This window comes from Drosophila simulans, chromosome 3L, assembly GCF_016746395.2.
Source record: "Drosophila simulans strain w501 chromosome 3L, Prin_Dsim_3.1, whole genome shotgun sequence".
Lineage (NCBI taxonomy): Eukaryota > Metazoa > Arthropoda > Insecta > Diptera > Drosophilidae > Drosophila > Drosophila simulans.
Genome location: NC_052522.2, coordinates 4,040,818 through 4,057,057, shown reverse-complemented (window position 1 = coordinate 4,057,057; position 16,240 = coordinate 4,040,818). Strand labels below are relative to the sequence as shown.

General features: G+C 43.8%; 3 protein-coding genes across 9 annotated transcripts; 1 reads left to right on the top strand and 2 right to left on the bottom strand.

Annotated features, from left to right (window-relative positions):
* Positions 1-967: 967 nt before the first annotated feature.
* Positions 968-4,548, bottom strand: LOC6736720 (unc-112-related protein). Its single transcript, XM_016170823.3, has 2 exons — positions 3,976-4,548; positions 968-3,906 (listed from the first exon to the last, which is right to left on the bottom strand). Exon 2 carries the CDS (start codon positions 3,847-3,849, stop codon positions 1,714-1,716), a length of 2,136 nt encoding a protein of 711 aa, XP_016030335.1. The 5' UTR covers positions 3,850-3,906; positions 3,976-4,548; the 3' UTR covers positions 968-1,713.
* Positions 4,549-5,436: 888 nt separating this feature from the next.
* On the top strand, positions 5,437-13,699 carry LOC6736719 (double-stranded RNA-binding protein Staufen homolog). 7 transcript variants are annotated; one of them, XM_016170254.3, is made up of 10 exons: positions 5,438-6,650; positions 7,289-7,354; positions 9,842-10,015; positions 10,193-10,496; positions 10,666-10,794; positions 11,037-11,111; positions 11,969-12,064; positions 12,141-12,379; positions 12,790-12,883; positions 12,960-13,699. In XM_016170254.3, the coding sequence occupies exons 1-10, from the start codon at positions 6,571-6,573 to the stop codon at positions 13,071-13,073; spliced, it is 1,371 nt and encodes a 456-aa protein (XP_016030334.1). In that variant the 5' UTR covers positions 5,438-6,570; the 3' UTR covers positions 13,074-13,699. The 7 variants fall into 7 exon arrangements, with proteins under 7 accessions (XP_039149745.1, XP_016030334.1, XP_016030333.1 ...); XM_016170253.3 differs by having other exon boundaries at positions 12,936-13,699; XM_016170250.3 differs by lacking the exon at positions 10,666-10,794 and having other exon boundaries at positions 5,441-6,650; positions 12,936-13,699.
* LOC6736718 (phenoloxidase-activating factor 2) lies at positions 13,691-14,864 on the bottom strand. The gene is made up of 2 exons (XM_002083538.3): positions 14,714-14,864; positions 13,691-14,651 (listed from the first exon to the last, which is right to left on the bottom strand). The coding sequence occupies exons 1-2, from the start codon at positions 14,789-14,791 to the stop codon at positions 13,758-13,760; spliced, it is 972 nt and encodes a 323-aa protein (XP_002083574.1). The 5' UTR covers positions 14,792-14,864; the 3' UTR covers positions 13,691-13,757.
* Positions 14,865-16,240: the final 1,376 nt, after the last annotated feature.

The window sequence follows — 16,240 nt, the reverse complement described above, 5'->3', positions numbered from 1 at the left end:
TTAATAAATTTCTAACATTTAAACATAAAAATATACGTAAATATATAACTTTGTGAAAGTGTAATGTTGGTAAATCATCGAAGTAACACTAATATATTTAATTTATAAAATTGTTGTATTTATTTTATATTTTTAACTGAATCCAATTCATTTATATGGATAATCTTGATAAAGAGATTATTAAAATAAATTCCATAAAAACTTGTATTATCCCTGTTATTACATCTTTTTGTGGTAGTATCAAGACATATGTTTTTTCTTTAAAAAAGATAAATGTGAAATGCGCTTGGGTTTTTCCATTCCTTAGAATTGTTTTTATATTAATCATGTCATTTTTTATCACAGAAGTGCACAACATTTAAAAACAAATTTGTTTCTATCAATATGTGATTCAAATGTTGGATTATAAGAATTCGGCTTTATGTGGGCGCTGTATTCATTAATCATAGGTTTCTTACGAAACTCTTCTTACATTAGTAATGTAAATACTTACGACTGTAGCTAATTTTAAAATGCATTTTTATTTGGTTTGAAAGGAACGAAATCTTTGAAGTGGTATTTATTTGTCATGCGCTATTCATATCCGGCATTTTCCGTATTAAGAGTCACCCCGTTAAATTAAATCAAATTGAAGATTTCGCCAGGCATTGCGTGAGAAGTTGCCCCATTCCGAGGCATATACGCAACTTTGGGACGCGGCCATCAATCAATGGAGTAGCACGGCACGCCTATAATCTCGAATACCACTGTACAACGCCGTGGCGCGCTTATCAATCCAATTGAGTGCGCTGTTATTAATAACATATACAATAACATACCCGTGCTTTATATTAAACGCCCGGCTGTTGCATCAACGCCCCTCAGAAGCACACCACCCGTCAACAAAAGTTGGATGAGTAATCCCAGTGGGCTCGGGTTACCAGCTGCCAGTGGAATGCATGTGTAAAAACAAACAAGGCAGCCGCCGTTTACGGTCATTAAAAACATATAAAATAATTTATTCTGCTTATTAATTTGTTTAATAAATATACAATATATAAAACTGCGGGTTAGTCGCGCAAGTCCGCACAAGTGGTAAAAAATGGACTTAAGTAGTGTAACTTTAACGCTGTGTTAGAAACAGACAACACAGAGAACACAGGACATTGACTTGGACTTGGTTTGGGTTAAGATTGCTCTGGCGAAGGCACAACATCGTTATCATAATCGTTATCAGCGTGGTGATTGTTATTAGTCTAGAATTCCACTTCCATTAACACTTAAACACGAACGCATTCGATTTGGGTGGGTCGACTGACTGGGTTGATTAAAAATGTAGGTAATCGTTGGACAACTTCAAGAAACTCAGTTTAAGATACACACAGATATCATTTGCACAACACAAATTTGAAGACTTATATACTTATAACGTTAATTATTTTTTAGGTAAATGCCGACAAAGAAAACCAACTTCTAGTTACTACTAGTCCGTCAAAGTTGTTTAAAAAGTATATACGTATTTAGGTTGATAAACCGAACTGAAAAAACCTTGGGAAGCTAACAACTAGAGTTACGAAGAAGTTGCTTGGTGTGGTCCACAGATTACCAGTCAACCCATAAATCAACGCACCCTACATTAGGTAAATATATGTAGATAAAACTGTAGAACATGCGACGAGGTTTGTGCTTGGCACTCAAGACTCCAGTCCACTGCTCCAGACTGCGCTAATCCGCTTACGACCAACCGCCCGTCAGCTTGTGGAACATCTCCTCGTTCAGCATCTGGTTGTTCTCCTTGGATCGCATGGACATGAATATGTAGCCGCCGATGAACTCGTGCACCACCTTGCAGTCGGCCGACTGCACGGAGAAGACGATGTTCTCGTCCTGCAGCTGAATCATCATGCACTTGATGCCCCAGTTAACATTCCAGGCCTTCATTGTGTTGTAGCGCCAGGTCTTTATGTGGTCGCCGGAGTTGAGGTCCATGCGCATGATGCGGTTGTTGGCCACGCCCAGCAGCTCCTCCTTCTTGTGTCCATCGAACTTGATGATGAAGAGAGTAACACCGAAGTCTGGTAGAGATTGCCAGGCCTGGATGTACTTCATCTTGGCGTCCATTAAGCTCAGCTGGCGAACGTTGGCATGGGCCTCTAGGATCCTCTGCACCGCCTTGCTGGATAGTTTGCGCATCATTTTGGGCGAGAGGTAATCCATGGGCTCAACACTACGCGGATTGACGGTGAGTGGAGCTCCCTGGGCGGGTTTCTGTATCTGCAGCAGCGAGCGAATACTGCTAACTTCGCTGTCGTAAGAGCTATCGGCTAGGGAGCGACCCTTGGCGGCCAGACGACAGGCTGCCATCCACTTGGCGTACTGCTCTTCGTTGTCGCATCTCACCCAGACCTCACTGTTCGGACCATTTCTGCCCTCTGGCGGAACTTCCAGACGGATGGCGAACTTTCCTTGGGCCAGGTTAACATCGGGCGTCACCTCGCAGCCCTTCAAATTGATGCTGATGGTGGGAGCTCCCCGCCTGGACTCATCCTGCGATTTGTACAGGTGCAGATGCAGATCCCTGTAGGTGAAGAAGTAGCGCTTGTATCCCTTGAGCGTGAACCTTTGAGGCTTGAGGAATTTCAAATAGTCCGACAGCTCTGGTATCCTGGTGATGTTGCCCTGATCCTTGCCACCTCCTGGTCCTTCGAGTGTGATCTGCAGCTCGTTGAGAGCGGAGTCAATGTCGTCCTCGCCGCCAGTCTCCTGACTGGAGGTATCTATTCCGGAATCGATGCCTGGTGGATGCAGATCCGTCTGATGATTCACCTGGAACTGCAGGGCGGCAAACATGAGAGTCTCCTCCTCGGTGGGTTCCAATTCCTCGTTCAAAATGCTCCATTTGGCTTGCTCGTACAGTTGATTGATCCTCACTTGGTCGTACTTGGGGTTCAGATCGAAGAACGTGAAGTATTTGAAGCGCAGGCACAGAGTGTCGTACTCCCTAACTCCCTGCTCCATGATGGAAAGGGACGAATCCAACCATCCCACGTTGAGGCGGGCTTTCTCTACCCGGGACTTGGGTCGAACCAAGCGTGCTCGTACATCCGGACTGGGGGACCTGGGCGACATGGCCAGGTTCTCCTGAAGGTCTCCGAAACTAGAGTTGGAATCGTAGCTAGCATAGCCAGTGGAGTTGTGCTTCCAGGTGCCCGTGGGCGAGCTGATGGGTGTGCCCGGAGCAGTGGCTGCCCGTCGGGGTGTGGTGGCATACGGTGAAGCCGGAGCGCACAGCAGATTGCCATTGTGCGAGCGATCCAGGCTGCCATTGCTGCCGTTATAGGCTCCTGTGATCGGGACAAAAGAATTGGTGTCCAGCGCTGGCTGCACGTAGGCGATTCCATTTGCCTCCGCTACGGGAATCTTGCGCTGCGGCAGCTTGGAGAAGTTCTTCTTCAGATGCTCCGGTTCCAGGGGCTTGCAGAACGACAGTTCCTCCGGATAGCGAATGTCCAGGTCCTTGCACAAGCTTACAACGGCTCCGAAAGTTTTGGCCGAAAAGTTGACGCGGTAGTCCAGATAACGAAGATCGGGCATTTGCACCCTCAGTGTCTTGTGCATGGGCGTGAAGTGCAGAAAGGAATCCGATTGAACTCCGGCCTGGTCCAAAGTGGACCGCGTCCTGGTCAGCCAGACATTCTTGGCGGGCCACCACAGGGCGTGATCGGACCAATCCTTAGGCATCTCCGGATCCACCAGGTTCAGCATTACGCCGCCAATGTGCTGGTCACCCTTCACGCGCAACGTCTTCTCCACCTGCAGATCCGTGATGAGGATCCGCAGGTTCCACGTATTTTCGCCCACATGAATCATCTTTCGCTAAAAGTTCCGATGCGCGGGCGTCTCTTCTGTCCAAAGGCGAAACTATAACTGCGAGTATATATATGGCACAATCAGAGTCTAAATTTGCCCTCGAAACGATGACGTAATCCAACTTACGTTCAGCGCCGTTTTTGCAACCAAGTTTTTGTTGTTCTTGTCGTTGTCGTTGGCTGGCGGGGAGCGGAGAGGGGGGATGCGAGGGGGCGGTGGCGGAACTATATAGGCCCTTATCTCGCCAGATGTTTGCACGGAAACAGAAACGCCAGCGAAACAGACCCAACAATCCAACAAGCCGAGTAATCCAGATCAAAATCGGTGGATGTAGAGATGGTGGTATGTATGACGATAAAAGGGGGGAAAGGCGGGGAAGGTGCGGATCACTTGATTAACACACGCCCAAGGTTACGATTTGATGGCTTGCTTGCTGCTGCTTGGGATGTTTTGTTTTCCCGATCTCTCTCGCAATCGTAATTCGCAGCGTTTTCCTCGCGCTTTTCCTCGCACATCAACACACCGACGAACACTAATGCACGCGCTCAAAAATGCGATGCAAATTTTCACAAAACAACACGTCGCGCGCGACGAGACAAAGCGAGAAACGAGCCGAGATAGAGAGAAATTAATTTATAAATAAATCAGCAGCAGAGTAGTGTGACCGTTTGTCTGTGGATATCGATGGTTCGCGCCAGCGGAATCGAACTTATCGGAACGGATGGTAAGAAGTATAGTTAAAATTTCGTTAAAATGACATGGAAAAAAGTAATACAATTTACCGTTAATTATCGTACTTAATTTATTGCCATTAAGCTAACTGCAAGAGATATTATCGAATATAATTTATATTATAAATTCTGGTTTCACAATTGAATCGTGGATAGGGCATACCTAATACATTAGATTCGCATGATATAATTTAATTTGTATTCGAATTGAAACGAATTTGTGTATGGCAATCTATTGTATTGTATCAAGTCCATTGCAAACATAATATCTGACAGGCAAAGAACAATGAAGTCGTGGAGATTGGCGCTATTGTTCCTCATTTATTTCCTGGAAGTGGCTCATTCAATACGTGCCTGTGGCCCAGGACGAGAAAGGAACTGTCATATTAATAATAAGCAAACATATCAAAGGCGGAAATACCAATAACGTTCTTATTAATTGGTTATATAAGATTATTAGTGATTACCTAGTAAACTTATAAAAATTCACATATGTTAACAACATGTTAACCATAAGCACATATTTCGAAATATGGGTATAAATATGAAAAGTGTATCGATATTTGTTTTCTTCCAGAAAGGGCGGTCACACCGGCGCAATGGTCATCTCTAAGTTATCGTAACGAAAATATAGTTCTGTTGTTCTAATAATTTTAGTAGAAAGCAAATCTTCTATTAAATCATTGGCATCAATTTAAATAAACGCATGTTTCAGTAACCTACTGTAATATAAAGCAAAAGTACATACATATTTATACATTTATAAAAACAATACTGGTTTTTCTCCTCCTCTCCCGCTGTTTCGCTCTTTCCGCTCTTTTTCTCCACACCGCATTCGTAAACAAAGACAATGAAAGCTCCAGTTGAACGGCTAAAGAGGCCTCAAAGCCCCCAGATTGTTTTTTGCCGTTGAGCCGAGCGCACGTATTCGAAAAAACAACTAATAGTGTATAATAGTGCAGTATTGTGTAAAATACGCGCGTCTCTGCTGTCTCGCTCTGGCACCCACCCATACACTTTCGCGTGCCAATACACACATACCTGTACGAGAGCGAGATACGAAAAACGGTGCATGGAAAATAGGAAAATCGGAACTGAAAAAGTCGGAATTTCGTTTAATCGAGTTAGCAGCGCGTACTACTGTCAGTTTTAAATTGAAAGTGTCGGCCCACGGTTTTCCAAATAGTCATATTGTTACGAAATTCGAAACAAAACACATACCCAGAAGTTCTCGGAAAAAAACATCTCGGCGCGAAAAAATCGATGCAGCAATGTAAAAATTTGACAAACTCCCGTACCATAGAATGAAAGCAACAATTGAGTTACACATATACATAGTGTAGTTAAACGGTGTGTTACGTTCATATACATACTCGTAACAATAATAATAAAAGCGCGGCGCATCAACCCGAGCGGCTTATTCATCCATGCAGGAGATTCGAGATACAAAACATCAGATACAATAGCATTCGAATTTTAGGCAGTTGGGCGGTCCCACACGAGATTCTCATCTTAACGATAAAACCTAAGGTTTTTGGCAATTAACTAATATTGTAGCTGTGGAAAGGAGCTACACCACAGCAAATGCACCAACATCAAGCGGTTGATAAACCCGAACCCAGAGCAACTTGAAGACTGGCAGACCTACGTAATTACAACAAATTGCAGCAACAACAAAGCAACGCCTACGACACGCCAGTGATTACAACAATAATAGCGGCAAAAGCAAAAACGAAATTGTTTACCACAACACGACATAACCTGTTGTAGCTATTTCACTGTACTGCATTGTTGCTCACCTCTCGGCATCTAAAATTGGGCATTCACAAGCGGCTTATAGTAAATACGTGGTTAACCATCGGCTGCGAATACACATTCATTATATAGCCGGAATCTGCAAGTGGCACACCTGTGGCCACGGGTCAGTTGAACACCAGTTGGAGCAGCAGCATCGCCATCACCATCACCATCACAGCCACAAGCACACACAATGTCGAGACTCACCGAGGAAATGGTGATTGCGCGGGCCAAGCAATCCGATCTGTCTCTGATCAAAAAGCTAAATTGCTGGTAAGTAAACAGCCCAAATAACGAGAAATAATTATAGAAAATAGCATCATATCATAACGTATAATGAAAGGAATGCTTGCTAAAGTGCAGTAGTATCTGTTAGATTCAGAATTAGGCATAAATATGTATTTAGTCAGCGGCATATTAATCATGCTTTAGCAAAGCTGGAACGACTAATTGTTTATTATAGTTCAGAAAGAGCCACTGTTCATTTAATCGATTTTCAATCTAATTTCCGCCTGTGCATTGATCTATTGCTAATCGTGCTGGGGCAGGTGCAGCCACTATAGTGAAAGCTTCGATCTGTATTGAATGGGTCTGCGATCTGGGGTCTGGGGGATCTGCCCACTTTGCTGCCACTCCGGCCGCTCCGGCTGCTTTCACTCGACCCAAATCCGGGGGCAATCTTCTAACCAGTTTAGAAGTGTCCACTTTGGAGCGAGTCACGATTCCCTGGGCTGGAAAAACACGCGCCCCTCGAGAAAAACGCTTGGAAAAGCGTGAAAAGCAGTTGAACTACTTTCCGTGATGGGCCCCAACTCTTGACCCATCTGCGATAAGCGCGTTGACTGCTAAGGGGGCTTCACTGTACATTATTTATCTTTATTAAAATACCATCTATTCTGTGCTTATTTCAGGGGCAGTGATCTCAGCGATGTGTCCATCATCAAGCGAATGCGTGGAGTGGAAGTTCTGGCTCTTAGGTAAGTCACAAGTCGTGAAATATTTCTTGTATAAGGATCATCTTGATTACAATTTCCTGACGCGGTGCCTTTTGATTGATTCAAAGTCGGGCTCGCCGCCGAGAATGCGGTAGAGATATATATTAAAAAGCAGAGATATTTGCTTTCCAGTGATGTCATCGCCCCATCATTAGGCAAGCTCAAATACGAAAGATACTTTGGCACGCTCAAGCGCGTAATTAATGCAAAAAGCTGGGGACGCAGAAAACTACAGAAAATAAGCTAAAAGTCGTGGGAGCTCCCAAATTGGCAATAGCAACTGGCCGCGTAGGCCACACTGCGTAGGGGGCAGATACTATAGTTATGACTCGTATCTACCAGATACTTTTTGTATCTCGCTGTGCCTTGTACCTCATCTGGTACTACTGGTTACTTGTTGTACTTGCATGTCGCTCGATAAGTTTGCATGTGCTGCTGCTGCTTTTGCTGATTTTGCCACTTTTGCCATAAAAGGCGACAATCATTTTGACTGCCAAGGTCGCCGAAATCAATTTCCCCCCCAAAACTTCTGTCATCTGTTGGCAATGTGCTGAAAACTCTCGACTCTTGCGATTCGTTTAATTATGCATAAAACAAATATATGTAGATGGAGGTGCACATATACAAGAGTTCGTGGCCTTATAGGAAGATTTGGCATTGAACTTGGGGGAAAAGAACCGTGAGAATAGCAGTTGCAAACAGGAAATAATTTAGGTATGGGCGAATCAGCCATTTCAAAAGGAATTATCAGATGAAGCGAAAAATATATGTCGCCCCTGTGAACAGGAAGCTATAATTATGGTATTGAAGTTGTAGATATCGCACCTTAAACAGAAATTAGATCTGGCAGACACTTCAGAAACAGGAAATCCCAAAGGAGGTAGAGTAGTTATCAGAATAAGAAAAAAAACCAACATTAAGCAAATATGGATATCAGATATATTCGTGGGGTAAAGTATAAATAATAAACTTGAACATGAATTGACACCGATCTTGATCAAAAGCAAAAGTGCTCCTTTTTTGGCAAGTTGTTTTCGTTTATTTATTTCTCAATGAGTCATAAAAATATGTGTGTGTCGGGAAATGTAAGATACTCTGTTAGGTCTTTGCATTGCATTACTAAATATATAAGCAATGTGTTCTTAAAATAGAAGCTTATCTTGAGATAAAAATGTGGCCTAAATTCGCTAAAAAATTTAGCTTTTATTACTTGATGGCTCTGTAGACCTGTTTCCTTGCCACTTCTATTATCAGGAAGCTATTAACGCAATCGAGACTACCCAACTGTCGTAGCTTATCAGTCTATAGATAATGGTAGGAGTTTCCTATGTACAAGCGTGAATGAATAAATTGATAACAAATTGACATGGCAAGCGTGTAAGCCCGAGGGCAATAACTTCTTATAGAAGTCTGCTCTGTTTGCATTACTTAACGTTGGTAACAAGGAAAACCTTTCAGTCTCAACCCGATGGCTAGTAGTTTTACGTGGGGTTCCCTGCTTTGTGGGGCATTTGTTGTGCTAGGCGTGGAGTAGTGTTCGCAATGAATGAGCCATAAATCAGATTGGTTTACCATACTTCAGGTAAAATGCGTTGGCGTAGTCTCCATTTCTTGGCAGTATACTCGCCCCTTTTGCTCATTACCATTTTCCTGCCCATTTCCCTGCGTTATGAGTATGCATATTGATTTGACTTGCGTGCTGCAAGCACTTTTCTTTTTACCTACCATGGCATTTCCACTCGGTAGGCCTCAAGTGTTAGATAACCTTGACTCTTCGGGGGAAACATTGATATTATGCATACTTAAGCAGTGGCACTCCTGCTCCTGGCCCTACTCCCGATTGGCCTGATTTATTTGGCGATCTATTAATAGTGCCACGAATTCCAGATACCAGACATTCACTAAGGCAATGCACTCGTGTGCCATTTAGCGATCTTCCTGGCTAAGTTTAGACAGTTGCTTCTGCCATTCCCGCACTGCGAAATAGAAAAAGATGTTTTAGGTGTCCACACAGGGAGAAAAGGTTCATCGAATTGAGAGATCTTCTATACATATGTATGTTTATTAGGAAATACACTTCGCTCAGTGTAGAAATTTATCTTTTCTTTACCTATTCAATCAGTCGGGTAGGCAAAATCACGGCACGCTTTTGGCCATCGGCAATTGGCCACTTCAGAGGGTAATTAGCATTCTTGGGAGCCCAGGTGCTAAGCGGGTATCGCCCGGAACAGGGGGTTTAAACCTGACCTAGACGAAGACAAATGATGACAATCAGCTTTTCCCCCTGCCGAGATTCTTTAACTGTTATTTGTGGGGTATTCTGCGAAGAATCCGACGAGTTAATGACCGCACGCAGCTGCCGAAGAATCTTTTGTGTGGCTTTGAGCATGAGTCACGGCAGTTAGTTGGCGCCTTTGTCCCGCCAAAGAGAAAGTTTCTTGAACCTAAAGTCTTATGCTTCTGTTGCAGTGTCAACAAGATCAGCACGCTGTCGACCTTCGAGGATTGCACAAAGCTGGAGGAGCTGTATCTGCGCAAAAACAGCATCTCTGACATCAATGAGATTGCCTACCTGCAAAATCTTCCGAGTCTCAGGAATCTCTGGCTGGAGGAAAATCCCTGCTGCGAACAAGCTGGCCCCAAGTGAGTAACTTCAATGGATATCAATGAAACGTGATATTCTGCCTCAAAGCATTAGCTTTTGTCAACGTGCCAAACGATGAGTTCGCTTTTCTTCGTTTCAAATATATTTCCTTAATCTATAGTAGATGTAGAGAAGCCCTAATAATCGGTCTCACCTCTGTCTAACCACAATCACAGCTATCGCTCGATCGTATTACGCGCCCTGCCCAACCTGAAGAAACTCGACAATGTTGAGGTCACAAAGCAGGAGGTGGAGGAGGCGCTGCGTGGAGGCGGAGTCGGCGCACCAGAGGAAGAGGTCTACGAGGATGCTTACCAGCAACATCAGCAGTCGACGCGGTCATCGCCGCAGCAGATACCGCAGCAGCAGCAACACAGCTACCCGCAACACTCGCCGCCGCTGCAGCAGCAGCAGCAACCATACCAACCGCAGCAGCAGCAGTCGCAGCAGCAGCGCGTCTGCACCAGTCCCACGAAAGAGGTAAGTGGCTCCCATTGTCTGTGTGGATTTTCCCACATCACGCCCTGGTTTAGCGGGTATAATCTCTTGCCTTGGCAATGAACTCTGTAATCAACACTTGCGCCCGTTTTGGTCTATTTCGCTTAACCCCGAACCACCTACTCCCATTAACTCTGCATTTTCGAACAAGCCGCCGCAGTTGCCCAGTCCGCTGGTAAAAAACAGCAGCGAAGGAAGCATCAGCCAAAGTGCCAGCGATCTCTGCCAGGTGCAGGCGGCTCAGCCGCTAAAGGGTTCCCAGCCGCCCACGCCCACCAAGGTAATGGGAGGTCAGCTAGGGAGGTCGGGAGGGGGAGGTCGGGAGGTTTTCATTTTTCATTTCCTATATCTATTTGGTTATTTCTTTGTATTAGTTTCAATTTTTAATTCCATGTTTCTTTTCTATATGGGTGGTACATGTCTGCAAAAGTGAATGCAAATAATCGTATCTGAGATCAGTCTATCTCCCCTTGGTACCTTAGCCATAAATTCCCACTAATCTTATTTCGGCTTTTTGTCCAGGAACCCGTGCATCCGCCATCGCCCATGTATAACACCATAACCAAAGAGCAGCGCACCTCCTACCACCAGTACGATGTAAGATCCACAGCCCCTCCACAGCCAGCAACTACTAAATAACACCATGTAACAGCCCCACGCATCCGACATGACAGAATTCAGCTTGTGTAGCCGGTCGGGCCCACTTTAAGGGCCCTATTTTCGAGGTTCGATGTTCGAGGTTCGAGGGTGTGGGCTCGTCACACTCGAGTGGAGAGGGGGAACTAGGGACTGGGCATAGCCATCACGCGATGGCCCCGGCATGGTAAAGGTTCTCTTGATTTCCCGCCGCCCGTCCAATGGGCCATTGTCTGTTTGCCGCCTTTTGTGGGTTAAGTCACTCGGTTGACTTTGGAATCGAGTGCAGAGGGATGGGAACTGGGGGACGAACCATGATTGCCCAAGAAGTCCAAAATGAACCATATTAAATAGGTCTTTATGTATTCATGCACGTGGGGAAAATATTTAACCAGATAGCTGGGAATAATTGAATCTCTACGAGATCGGAAAGTAAAATGACGCTAGTAAATATGTGAATATGAATAGGTTTACTCTTAAGAAAAAAAGTTTCAAAATTCTTTTATCTACATAATTGTATTTTATTTACACAATTTCTCTCTGTGCTGAGAAAGGGCTAGTCCCTCTGAAAAACCACTGAACCAGTGGAGAATTAGCCCACGCCAAATGACTGGCTGAACAATTTGTCATGTGTGGATTGCCCTGGGGACTGGGGATGGGTGATATCAACTCGTATCTAACGTTTCTCTTCTGCTTCTCTCACCAACCATGCACTGATCCCAATTGCAACGCAACCAAAACTAAAACGACCACAACCCAAAACTCAACTAAAATGCAAACCGCACCACTAACGCCTCACCCGGGGACTCGACGAGCAGCGCTCGCCGGGATCCGATCAGGAAAGTAGTCTGCACACTTACAGGGAGGTGCGGCCCACGCCGTTCCCGCCCAGCATTTCTGCGCACTCAATGAAGGTAAGACCGAGATGCAAGAATGTAGCCAAGGCACATGATGGTGATGACACTGTCTAATTGTCGTATTCTCGTACAGGAATACTATCAGTCGGACAGACCCGCCTACCCGGCGCACTACCGCCACAGCCAGACGGACCTCACCGAGTGGGAGGAGCACCAGCAGGTGCCCCAGGTGCATCACAATCCCTACGGCAGCCAGAAACAGTTGCACCACCCGCAGCGACGCAGCGCAGGACCGGAGATGACGGCCTACCGGAACGGCAGTGCCAGGGAGAACGGCGGCGAATGGGATGCGGAGGACAGACCCAGGGCGAGGTGAGGTCCACATCGACCACGTCATTTGGTGGTCGTGGCTATTAGCTTATTTCATTAAGGGTAAACAACGCGACATATCACAGATAGCCAGGCAGCTTGTGTTTATTTTAAATACGTACTTCGTTTATTTTTAAATGGGTTAAAAGCGCGCCATTTAAACAAATAACCTGTATGCATACAATTTTTATTGAAAATCGATTAATTCATATATGTAATTTGCACGAAGTGAAACAGAAAACTGTAGAACAGTTGTATGCATAAAGTTTAATTGGTTTATTGCAAACTAGAGCTATGCTATCTTAGTTAAAGCCAATAAAAATTGGTAACATGTCGATAAAAGCCGATCGCTTAGCACTTGGTATCTAATTGTTTAAATTGTATTACTAAATTTATGCATACACATTTTTCAGGCGACCCGAGGGAAGATATAGTGACGGGACCTCGTCATTGTCGGCCTCTGTGATGAATCACTACTCGGGCTACCATCGCAGGCCCATAAATAGGGTGAGTTATACGAGTATAGCCAAAGGCCACCATTGATAAAGACGACCTATAGCTGAATCACGTCCCGCTTTCACAGAATTCGAATATTCTCTCCGCCGCACTGTGTTTGGTGAAGGAGTTGGACTACGCCAGTCTGGAGGTTCTGGAGCACGCTGTGCGGTGTCGCATTGATGAGTTGGCGAACGAATGATGAAGACGACTCTCTAATCGCATGTCGATTAGCTAATCCAACGCCTCAGCGGCGTTGCAAAATACAAATGACCAGGAAAACTGAACACACTTAAAAGACACGAAGCGCAGGGGAAAGGGGAAACTGATATTATACTAACGTCTTAAGCAACAAATAACAATTACAAATCGGATACTTAACGAGGATAGGGATTCATACTTGCCAATTGTAAACCAATAGTGTAACTATCAACTTTTGTAAGCATTTTGTCATGTAACGAACTTTGCTATTGGAAACACATAACGAAACAGTAATCTAGGACATAATCCGACTATCGATCACAGATCCTGTTCATTTGATTCCCAATCGAGAGCACAGACCACAAAAACTAGCCTTCTTTTGTACTTAACTCGCGAAGATCGACTAGCGAACTAATGTCGCCCAAGGCGAAGGAGCACAATGTATCTTCCTTGATTCTTTCTAAGATTAGTTGAAATACTCATGTCTTTGTTAAATATTTGTACGCTAAACCTTAATTTTAAAATATTTACCTAAAATGCAATGAACACGTCCAGTTTATGTTTGCCGTTCTCTTTTTAACGATTACGTTGGAAACTATAATGCAAAAAATAAACAAATTAACAGTAGCTGGCCTCTTTCGAGGAGTATTATTATTGTAAGTCAGGTTAATGGTAATGTATAAGCTTAGTTCCTTGTATCCGACATGTTCGAGGGTAACTGACCAGCGAAGGGAACACTGTTGGAGTTCTGGGCCATGTGCTGATAGATCCAATCCCGGAACATTTCCACGTTTGTGTAGACTGCTGGAACGGTTTCCTCTCGACAGCCGATGCCCCAGTTAACGATGCCAGCCTGCTCATAGCGTAATGGATCCGCATCCATGGGGCAGAATAGTGCGGATCCGCCGTCGCCGATGCAGTCTCCCGTATCCTTCTCGCCGCCGGCGCATATCAGACTAGCATGCAGATCAAAGGAGACACCCAATCTGGTGTTTCTCAACTGATCCTGGCACTGCGCCCTGGTAATCATGGGCAGTTCGATTTTCTTTTGGATATTGGAGTAATTTTCAGCGTCGAATGCCACCTTTCCCCAACCGGCAACCAGGCAGCGCTTTTGATCGAAGGACTTTCCCTGGCTGGGCAAGCAGATGGTTCGGATGTGGCTTTTCAACTCAAAGGGGGTGGCTAGGAACAGAAGGGCAATGTTATTGGCTCCTGATGCATAAGCGAACTCCCTGTGTTGCACCACTCTGGCCACCGGGCGATCCTCCGATGGTAGGAATTCACTGCGGTATCCCGTATTCCATTCGCCAGCTCTCACCACAATTTCCGTATCAGTCTTGCCCACCACGATGCTAGCCGCTGTAAGGACAACTTCTGGTGCAATCAGAGAACCACCTCCGAAGAATTTTCCTTGACTGAAAAGGGCAACCACCCATGGAAATTGGCCAGGTGCGGAGTAATCTTTGGGCACCTTCTCGGGGGCCACCAATCCGTTTGGATTGCTCATGCCGCAAACTTGATTTGGGTCTGGTTGAAGATTGTCCTTGGGTGACATTCCGTGGAATATTTCTGGTGCCTGCAAATTTTTAATTTAAATTTAATTAAATATTAATTAAATATTTAAAAAATATTATATACCCCTCCTTCATTTTGCCCAGTCGCACTATACAGACAGCAAACAAAAAGGAACGTATTTATTGTCCAGTTCTTGAGCATGGTTTGCTGGAGCTCACAAATTCCAAACGACTGAAGTCAAGAAACTGCGGCGCTTTTATAAATTCAGCGGGAATCATGCTTATCAGTCACTGTTGATAGTATGTAACCTTTATATATTTTCTGAAGAAGAGCAAATAATATCTATGAAAAATGTACTCATGCACTGCTTTGGGAAATAATTAATATATTTAAGTACATAAGAAATAACAAAAACAATCAATTAATTGTTATACACAGATAGATGAGAATGTAGAGAACGCGCCCTGATTTGAAATACTGCTTAAAGCAGCTCAAGCGGTTATGCACTGCTTTTCGCTCTTAAAGCAGTGAAACGGTTGAAAGCTTAGAGATCAAGCAGTGCATTCAAATTTGACGATGTTAGTTCTTGCTATTCAAATTAAATAATAAATCGAATGATCAATAAAAAAATTGAATATTGAATTGAATATTTCCTGAGCCCCTTGCCATTTCAATAAAACACAGGGTTTCTTGTTTTTTTTTTGTTTTGTTTAGAGGGGCTTTACAACATTTAACGTATATAAGATAATAATTGCCTTTATTTGGTTGTGTAGTTGCTGTTATGGTTATCTGTTGTGAAATTGCCTTTAAATCTATTTTTCTGTGTTATTTTGACCATAGCCCCAGACATTACCGACTAAGATAATGCCTGGCCATTGGATAGAACTGAAGAAACGAAACTGCGAAACGGCATAATCGGTTCGAAACGGTTTTCGACTCGGTATTCGTAATTGATGATGATGTGTCTGTTGGTTATAAATATATATATATATATATTATGGGATTATGGATATTATTCCGGCATAATCCGTGTGATCGGTTCGCTAGTCGCTGTATTCATGGCAGAAACGCAACGCCTAACACATATACATATACATAAATGTAAAGTGCATTTCGTATATTAATTACTGAGTGATTAACTTGCTACACATCGATATACATACTGAAGCCGCATTAGGTTATCAATGAATGTGCTCTGAAAATTGCCTTATAACTTTGGTGCAATACAATATTTATTAATTATTCTTCATTTTCATTGATTAGTGCATGGTTAATATTAGCAATAGTACTGGTATATAGACACTGAGTATGCGAACTTCCTTGCCTGCTGTTCTCCTCCTAAGTTATAGTTAATTATTGTCAGTCACAGCGTCGCGTTTGCCACAACAACGTGTGCTTGTATTGACTATATCTTCGAGCTCGAATCGAAAATCTCAATGTAATTATTATAATTATTATATAGAATATCTTACAAGCTATTTGGCAGCTGGCCGATCTTGTTGCCGCTGCCGCAACGCATGTCTTCCAGAATGCGATTTAAGTTGTCTTCCATTTCAATGCAATGCGAAAAAATGTCTTCCAAACACACAGATAATATGCATACAATACATCATATGCGATTATTTATGCTGAACAATATGACACCTAGAT

Bases quoted from the DNA above. Each gene is read 5' to 3' on its own strand.
- LOC6736719 (XM_016170253.3), top strand. From the start codon at position 6,571: ATGTCGAGACTCACCGAGGAAATGGTGATTGCGCGGGCCAAGCAATCC. The intron at 10,497-10,665 runs GTAAGTGGCTCC...TTTTCGAACAAG, and splicing joins GCACCAGTCCCACGAAAGAG to CCGCCGCAGTTGCCCAGTCC. The intron at 12,380-12,789 runs GTGAGGTCCACA...CACATTTTTCAG, and splicing joins GAGGACAGACCCAGGGCGAG to GCGACCCGAGGGAAGATATA.
- LOC6736720 (XM_016170823.3), bottom strand. From the start codon at position 3,849: ATGATTCATGTGGGCGAAAATACGTGGAACCTGCGGATCCTCATCACG.
- LOC6736718 (XM_002083538.3), bottom strand. From the start codon at position 14,791: ATGCTCAAGAACTGGACAATAAATACGTTCCTTTTTGTTTGCTGTCTG. The intron at 14,652-14,713 runs GTATATAATATT...AAAAATTTGCAG, and splicing joins CTGGGCAAAATGAAGGAGGG to GCACCAGAAATATTCCACGG.